At 40.4% G+C, this 9,650-nt stretch overlaps 1 protein-coding gene across 2 annotated transcripts in view; it reads right to left on the bottom strand.

Moving 5' to 3' along the window:
- Window positions 1–701: 701 nt before the first annotated feature.
- The window catches only part of ANO3 (anoctamin 3), a 745,314-nt gene continuing 736,365 nt past the window's right edge, over window positions 702–9,650 (bottom strand). For both annotated transcript variants that reach the window (XM_069740331.1, XM_069740330.1), the window contains 2 exons: window positions 7,904–8,009; window positions 702–5,051 (listed from right to left, as the gene is read on the bottom strand). In XM_069740331.1, coding sequence (XP_069596432.1) covers window positions 4,869–5,051; window positions 7,904–8,009 — 289 coding nt within the window. In that variant the 3' untranslated portion in view covers window positions 702–4,868. The remainder of the gene's footprint in view (window positions 5,052–7,903; window positions 8,010–9,650) is intronic.

Below are 9,650 nucleotides of genomic sequence, written 5' to 3'. Positions count from 1 at the left end.
AAAACATTTTATACTCTTATTAGCTCTAGCAACCTGTTAGGCACTTTATGTATCACTTTTTAGTGTAGGGTTCGGCTGGCACTACTATTATGGCTCCTTTTACATCATTTAGACCATCATAAGATAAGAAGGAAATTTACCCTTTTACTGAGAGTTGATCATCATTTTGATGTAAGATCTCACGAATGTAGAATGTAATGAACCTTATACTATAAGAGGAGAATATTCACATACAAGAGCTGTAGATATGTGACATGCTGTTAACCCATGACAATAACTATGGTGGGTGAATATACTCTAAAAGCACTTGAGTTGGGTTCTTCTAGAGCTTAGTCAATCAACCTGTGATTTTCCAGATTTAAAAAAATTCCCCCCCAACACAATGCAGTGCTAAAGGGATCAGCCAAATGTTTTTTTAAAAAAAGGTTGAAAATAGAAAAATAAATTTTGCTAGTTTTTTCACCCCTTCAGAACTAGCACAAACCCTCTGGTTGTCCTCCGGAGCTGTTTAGAAGTGGTTAGCATGTGACTTCTGCAGCCAATCAGTTACCACACCAGTCATATGCACCATGTGATCACTGAGGGCCATGACTGGCTGCAGCTGTCACCTGACAAGTGGTAGAAATCAAAGCCCGAGAAGAATTCCAAAGGGTAAGTGCTTCACCTGCAAGTCGAGGAAGACACCAGTACATTTTTTTTTTCAAAATTTACAGAATTTATTTAGGAACGAAGTTAAAATGTTGGCTAACACCTAACGTCTGATTGTTCATGCAGTCATTCAAGCCAGTTTCTGGCAAAAGGGAGCAAACAATCTGTCCTCACAATCAGATGTAAAGTTACCAGGGGGGGCAATAAACTCAAAGTTTTCCTCTAAAATAACAAATCACGAAATAGTCAGTCAATAATACAATGCATCTGATGATATTTTTTGAAGATTGGAGGATGATTAGGGTTATTATCACGTAGAGTGTAATTTTTGGATTAAACTAAATGGCAAATTTTGGTTCATTGCCCCCACAATGGCAACATAGCAATAATTACTGGATGTCCAAAATCAATTTTTACTCTATAGACTAGACGAACTCAAAGATGAAACATATCTATTGTATCTATTGTGAACATTATTTGCATATTTTTCACATGTTTTTTTTATTTAAAAAAGGCTAAAAACGTAGAAAATTTAGTTGGAAAATGGGATGAAAATTTCTTGCAGTTGATATAGGGTAAAAATTCATATCTTTATACTTGTACATTGCATACAGCTATCATTAGTTTACCAACATTGATTAGTGGATACATTTCATTTCGTTGTTGATTTTCGTAAAAATTCCAAGTTTACGTTTTATATATTAAATCAGACACAGATGTGGCTGCTGCGATCTGACTGTGATCTGCATAGAAGTGACATTAAAAAATGAAAATAGCATAAACGGCATGGTGCATTGTGCTCTTACAGTAGTGACATCTCTAGTTTTTTGCATTATAATAATATGCAGGTTAGGCATAACCATTACATTAGGTCAGTAGAGCCAATGTAACAAAATAGTGCATAAAAAACAATTTTTTTTTTCTGATTGAGTTAAGAGATTTAAAATTCACACAGCTGCTTGCTTCCAGAAACAGCGCCACATTTGTTTACAGGATGTACTTGGTATTACAATTAAAAAATCAATTTGAGGTAAAGAGGAAGAGGAAACGGAAAGCAGCCATCTCTCTAACGGAACAAAATTCATTTACGACCGACAGCATACATACATGTTCATATCCAATTGCTGAGAGTGTATCTCACCTATCGGTTTTTATTTAAAAAAAACCAAAAACATACGCAGTATGGTGAAAGGATAAAAAATGTAATACCAAGGAACCAATCAGATCTGATTGAACAATCAACAATCATGGCTGATTGGAATGGCTATGATGGGTTATATAGAGCATATGGGTTATTCATGCACTATTTTATTAAATGAGCCAATTGATGAGCCGCCATTCACATGACAGCCATGCAAACTTCCTACTCTATAGAGAACATGTGTTATGTGTATCCACATATATTTATATTACATTTTTACAAAATGATGCTTGCATAATTATTTTAGGTAAGTGTTAGAGGGATTGCACAGCAAAGTCCATCGCACATAGAATCTGTACATAGACAAACAAATCAAAAATACTGCATATAAAAACAGCTGCATGCTATCCCGAAGCATAAAAATAACTATCTGTCCTGGAGTGGTATGCATATATGACAGTGCTTTCATATAAAATGAACACATCTGCTAGCTACATTCATATAATCGCATCAAAAAAGCAGAGAATATTAATAATCAAATATATACAGTCAAATGTCTGTAACCTGGCATCGGTGAGACCTGATAGGGGTTTTACGATAAGAATTTCTGATACCGGATTAAAACAGAGTAGTGTCTAAAATTGACTTCGAAGGGTAGAGAAGAGAACCGCAATGTGCAAAAAATATGTTCAGAATTAGGTTAGAGAATCCCTCCTCTTCCCATCAAAGATGTTATCATCTTAATATATTGCAGTCATCGTATTATTTAGCACTGTGTACTGCAGGTAACTGTACTAAGCCGGGTCTGGAACTGTTGAGGCTGTGTCCCATGTTGCCCAGGAGAAGGAATAGGGGACCAGACGGACCCAATGACCCGGGAAGGAGGGGCGTGTTAAAAGCAAAAGCACAAGCAATGGCGAGCAGTTTCCCACCGGCAGATACTGAGGCAGAAGGGGTGCATGCGCAGCGTGCTCCTGTAACCAGAGAACAGAATCGCATCGGGCTGCAGCTGAACTCCCACGGGCACGGCATTGGAACTGTGAGCAGAGACAGGTCCATGGGCCCAGTTAAGTTTAGAACTGCGCGTGTGCATAGAAGGGCTGTGTACGGACCAGGCACTGCAATCCCCCTTACTGACCTTCGCATCAGAGATTTCACCTGATACCGGGATTGTTGCAGCCTCTGTGAATTTGGCTGCATGAGTTCATGAACTAGGGGCCCAACGTGTGAGACCAGAGACCGCCCGTTGCCGCTGGACTGGGAGCTGAGGATCCCCATCTGAGGGCATTTAGTCGGCTGTCACCAAGGACTACAACCCTCAGCGGGACCTCTGCGGCTGATGAGACCCCGGACATGATAAGTTTGCTGAGTAAACTGTTGCTAACTTTTTCTTGCTTTTTGTGCCATTACCCTGTTTCCATCCCAGTTTAATTGTTTATCTCCCTGCAAGAAGTATTTTTATTGTTAATTAATTTGTTAACCCTTCCTCTGCCTTCCTTGCGTCACTGCGTCCCGCAACCTGCTTGCATACTTACAATTGCTCATTTTGCCTTTCTACTCAGATAATTCTTCTCGTTTCCATTAGATCTATGACATCATGTGATTACAAACTGACTAGCTGAGTCATTCTAAGTTCTGTGTGGAAGCAGGAGGTGAATTTTCCCTGCATGAGTCATGAGTCACTGCAGAAGTCCCTGGCAGAGCAGGAGGAACGGAACAGCTATGTCAGAAGCTGAGGAGGGTGATGATTGGTGCAAAGAGAAAAGACTTCTGATTTCTACATAGAGCAGAGAAAAGAGAAAAATTAGCTGGGTAGAAAGGCGAAATGAGCAATTGTAAGTACACAGTTTTATGCAATATAACAAGATGATAAAAACTTTGATGGGAATGCTTCCTTTAAATGTTTGAAGAAGTAAAAATTCATAGCCAAACATGGCAAAGAATAAAAAGGCATTTTCAGTTTCCAAATGTTATCCTTTTCTTTTGTCCTGGAAGAATTTTTTGGTGTGGCTTTTAATTTTTGAAAAAAATAATGTCACTCGAACCCATTCAAATATTTAGAGGTTCCCTTCCCAAACTGAATGGTATGGCATGGTATCAGTAGTTCCCCCCTCTGCTACCTTATGGGAACAAGAACTGCATAGTTTTATTTTTTTTACACAATAAATGTAATCAATATTTCCGACATTTTTGCTCTATTTGTAAAGCTGTGCAAGAAAATGTTAAAAGCTTTTAAAACCAAATTAGATTTTGATGTGCAACTCACATCAATATAAAGACCCATTTCTTCAAATCCAGTAGGGGTGATGTGACAGCCGGTAAGCCGCCAGGATGCTGCGGCTGCGTTAAGTGGATGCCCAGCACCCTATAAAAACTTTACGCCTTCGGCATTGCCCAAGTCATGCTTCTAGATTAAATTATGTCTTTGGAAGAATGTGCTGTAGGTTCAATTAATAGAACAAATGTTCCCTTCTCATGCAAGTCTTAAGGAGAACTTTCAGATGTCACCTGCAGTCCTCGGTGTTGGGATTTTGTTCAAATTCATCCATCTATAAAATGGTTCATTTCAGCCTTAATTTTTTTTTGCTGCAAATTGCATTGTATTAAAGGCCAGTTACACTGCTCAACATAGGCTGACCTCCTACATGACCGGCAGTAGTGGGAATTTAGGGCAATGACCTCTACAAGTCAAGAGCAGCCATGTGACATATTAGGAGACACAATGTGGAGGTGGCATTTCGTTCACATAAGCTCGCAGATATGGGCATATAAGAAACTCAGAAAATGTGGTACAAAGGTTTTGAATTAAAAATTTGACAGAGGTCACTCCACACTGGAAACCAGTTAGTTCCCATAACACTGTATCAATTAGAAATGTTTCTTTGAACTACTGCTCCAACAACATATGTATATTTCAATTTATATATAGCCGGTAGACACATATCATTATACATATATTGTCTTATATAATAGACATATATGTAAATCATAATATGCAGGTTTCATAGACGATACACCATTTTTTTTTTCATCTCGGCTGCTTATTTGTAAGTGCAGTGTTGGCTTCCTATATTGTCACTTAAGGCCATTCATGGTTATACTGTTTTCCGTTCTTTTTCCGTTCGCGTTGTAAATGCTCCAGTTCAGCCTCGTACATCATCTCCTGGACCAGATATTTTTCTCGCCTCATTCGGTCACACAGATCTTTTGGCATATCGGGGATGAGGTAAGCAATAAAAGATTTTATTCCAAACACAAGGTGCTGTGAAAAAAAAAGATTAATATTACAATGGTTTGAAATTATACAAAAACTCGAGAAAGTATTCACCCCCTTGGTATTTTTTGTGCTTTGCTACCTCGCAAACTGGAATTTTGTGTGTTTTTTTTCAGAGTTTGCATCAGTTCATGTAAAGAACATGCCTACAACTGTGAACAATTGGTTTATTTTCATTGTGAACCAAACAACAAATAGCACTAAATAACTGAAGACTTCAGTGAGCATAAAGGTACCTTCACACTGAGCGACTTTAGAATGATAACGATAGCGATCCGTGACGTTGCAGCGTCCTGGATAGCGATCTCGTTGTGTTTGACAGGCAGCAGCGATCAGGATCCTGCTGTGCCATCGCTGGTCGGAGCTAGAAGTCCAGCACCTTATTTCGTCCCTGGATCACCCGCTGACATCACTGAATCGGCGTGTGTGATGCTGATCCAGCAATGTCTTCACTTGTAACCAGGGTAAACATCGGGTTACTAAGCGCAGGGCCGCGCTTAGTAACCCGATATTTACCCTGGTTACCATTGTAAATGTAAAAAAAAAAAACACTACATACTTACATTCCGGCGTCTGTCGCGTCCCCCGGCGTCCGCTTCCCTGCACTCCTCCTGCATCCTGTGTCAGCGCTGGCTGGCCGGCCGTAAAGCAGAGCACAGCGGTGACGTCACCGCTCTGCTTTACGGCCGGTACTTACACAGGATGCAGGAGGAGTGCAGGGAAGCGGACACCGGGGATGTGACAGGCAGCGGAATGTGAGTATGTGGTTTTTTTTTACATTTACAATGGTAACCAGGGTAAACATTGGGTTACTAAGCGCGGCCCTGCGCTTAGTAACTCGATGTTTACCCTGGTTACCCAGGGACTTCGGCATCGTTGGTCGCTGTGTGACAGCTCTCCAGCGACCACACAGTGACGCTGCAGCGATCGGCATTGTTGTCTATATCGCTGCAGCATCGCTTAATGTGACGGTACCTTAACTGTTCACCTTAACACCTTGACTTGGGGGATTAAGGAATACAGGGCCTCAATGTAAATGCTAGCTGTTCAATGGGGATTCCTTCCAGTCTACGTAGGAGACCCGTTGTGTCTCTGATATATGAGGGTATAGTAATAATAAAGGGTTATAGCATTTTGTCTTAAAAGTCTCGCACTGTTGATTCCAGACACAATGGGTCTCCCTTTAATAAGTGTAAGGCATTTTATGCAATTTTGGTAAGGCATAAAAAGTAGCCATGAATGGATGCTGATGTGAGGATAAAGGTTAATTCCTCCTTGCTGATAAGATTGTCAATTTTGCCTGTTGGAGAATACATTTTAATGTATCCATAGATTCAGGTATCGGATTTCAGGAGACCAAGAAATAAGTAGAGTGTCACCTCATAAGGCAAGGCACATATTTTTTTGCTGGTGGGTATCCCCAATGACCATGTTGCCCCCTTTATCACAAGGTTTATTTGTGATTGATGAATCTCTCAAGAATACGCAGAGCCGCCATTTGTTCTTTCGAGAGATTGTCTATCCTATGAATTACTGGTGATCTTAATCTCATTAGCTACCAGGTTCAAAAATATATCTATGGCTGAAAGAATTCCTGTATGTGGGGGCATTTTAGAACTACATTTTTTAATGATGTAAAAGGACCTTGTGCTATAGAGGTAGTAAAAGGTTAATCAAGATTATCCAATAGTTGGACATCTGTTAGGAGTTCCTGTTTAATACTGAGATCGGCAAATGTTCTCTTTCTGCATAGAACTTATGCAACTTCAATTTTCTTACTTCAATTTTCTTACAAAGAGGTTAATATCCTTAATACTGTTAAAGACAGAAAAAATGTTGTTAGGCACAAATGACAGACCATTACTTAATATAGTTGAATGAAAAAAAATGGTCAGAGGAGCACTAGGAACTAAAGGACACAGGAGTATTAATTGACCATCAAAACGCATTGTGGAATCATCTAATACTCCTGTGTCCTTTAGTTCTTAGCTCTCCTCTGACCATTTTTTTCATTCAACCACTGCACCCATCCTCCATTGGAGGCACAAGGCTGGAGCTGCGGTGGACCTTTCATTCCATCCGACCTACCTGCTTCCTCTGCGCTCCCCAGAGTCCGCAATACACTTGACTGTTCTTTACTTAATATAGACATCTCTATGTCATCAATTGGTCTCTTGGATAGGTTGACTACATGTAGCTCTAATCCTTGTTGAATGGGTTGAGATTAAGTAAGGAATAGACCCAGTCTATTCCTTAAAAAAATCTCCACATACGGCAATCAGACTAATTCCCTGGATCAACGCCCTATCAAGGAATCTAGTGTATATACCCTGTAACATTATACTTTTCAAGAAAGGCATCCAGTCCCCTCTTAAATTTAAGTAATGGATCACTCATTACAACATCATATGGCAGAGAGTTCCATAGTCTCACTGCTCTTACAGTAAAGAATCTGCGTCTGTTATTATGCCGAAACCTTTTTTCCTCCAAACGTAGAGGATGCCTCCTTGTCCCTGTCTCAGGTCTATGATAAAAAAGATCATCAGAAAGGTCTTTGTACTGTTCCCTCATATATTCATACATTAACATAAGATCACCCCTTAGCCTTCGTTTTTCCAAACTAAATAGCCCCAAGTGTAATAACCTATCTTGGTATTGCAGACCCCCCAGTCCTCTAATAACCTTGGTCGCTCTCCTCTGCACCCGCTCTAGTTCAGCTATGTCTTACTAATACACCGGAAACCAGAACTGTGCACAGTATTCTAAGAAGAATAATTGAATAATTAGAACATATCCATGTAATGCAATATGTAAATTAGCTCCATGAATAACACACCTACCTCAAAAACTATGATAAAGGCGAGTCGCGCAGCCAAAACGTGCCAAAACTGCAGGGTGAATTCATAAGGAGCCGAACTCCAGGGAGGTGCTCGATAGTCTCGGTATCTGGGGACAGGCAAGAAGTTGTAATTGGAAATGTCTCATAAGGCTCAAAGGCAAATCACCTATTCACATCAATACTCGGGTCAAAAGTTTTGGCTGTGAATGGATTACCTACATTCTTAGGTTACAACATGCATTTCTTATTGGTAAATGATTGGGCTTTTATAATATATAGAATGAGGGGAAAATGGCAATGATAAGTTTTCCTAAATGGATTGTAGAAGTACATTTATTTGAAGATTTACTTTTACAGTCTGTGTTTGTATTAATTCATAGAAAAACTCATGATTCTTTACCTTTTGCTAAACAACTATTTTTTTTATCATCCCCACTTTTGTATCTTGCCTTTAATATAACTGTAAGACTATCTGTATTTAAAGTGAAACTTGTTCTTAATTTCATAAATCAATAACGCACATGGAAATAAGAAACTTTATTACATTTTATCATAGAAATCTGCTTCTTTCGCTGCCAGGATTGATTATTCATTTTCAAAATTCTCAATTTACCTATAAAATTTGTATTCCGTGAGGGCAGAATGTTACATGACTGAGAGAGGAGATGGCCGTTACTACTAATGAAATTCTATATGGAGGTATCGGGTGAGGAGCTACAAACAACCCTCCCCCCCATTTATATTGCTACTTCCAATAGGTGGCATTAGAGTTCTAGTTGTCTTCTTCTTTGAAGAAGCAATTTGCATATTTAAAGGGCCACTGTCACCCCCTCCAGCCGTTATAAACTAAAAGAGCCACCTTGTGCAGCAGTAATGCTGCATTCTAACAAGGTGGCTCTTTTAGTTCTTGGTTCATGTATTCCCAAAATAAAGCGTTTTCAAACTTATCCAAAATACCTGTCTTTGTCCAGGGAGGCAGGTCCTCACCCCCCTGCTTGAACCGCCACTCTGCCGTCACTCAAATCTTCAGGGGTTCTGGGCGCCACCCCCTCCGCGCTGTTTTCGCATGAATTCTGGAACCTGCGCTGTGTTGTACTGTCTTGTGCAGGCCAGTGCGGCCACCCACCTTGGTAATCCCAGCCCCGCAGTGTGTTATGCATTATGCACAGTGCGGGGCTGGGATTCATAGGCAGGGCGGCCGCACAAGCGCAGTCTGCAAGCCTAGCTCTGACGTCAGATGGCCAGAGCTCTTTGCGCCTGCCCCACACAGTAGTACACAGCGCAGGCGCTGGATTTCAAGCGAAAACAGCGCGGAGGGGGTGGCGCCCGGAGCCCCTGAATATTTGAGTGATGGCAGTGTAGCGTTTCAAGCAGGGGGGTGAGGACCTGCCTCCCTGGATAAAGACAGGTATTTTGGATAAGTTTGAAAACGCTTTATTTTGGGAATACATGCACCAAAAACTAAAAGAGCCACCTTGTTAGAATGCAGCATTACTGCTGCACAAGGTGGCTCTTTTAGTTTATAACGGCTGGAGGGGGTGACAGTAGCCCTTTAATTTCAAGAGCAGCATTGTATGGCTTTTAAGTCTCCTCACTCTGGCGTGCTGGGCCAGGCCTGTCACTCTCCACAAAGAGAAAAGTTACTCATTAAAATATATAAATTGAGTATTTTGATAATGACTGATCAGTCCTGGTGGAGAAAGAAGCAGATTTCTCCGATAAGATCTAATACAAAGTTGATTATTTTT

This window comes from Ranitomeya imitator, chromosome 9 (assembly GCF_032444005.1).
Source record: "Ranitomeya imitator isolate aRanImi1 chromosome 9, aRanImi1.pri, whole genome shotgun sequence".
Lineage (NCBI taxonomy): Eukaryota > Metazoa > Chordata > Amphibia > Anura > Dendrobatidae > Ranitomeya > Ranitomeya imitator.
The sequence above is the reverse complement of the archived record's forward strand: the minus strand, read 5'-3'. Positions and strand labels throughout refer to the sequence as shown.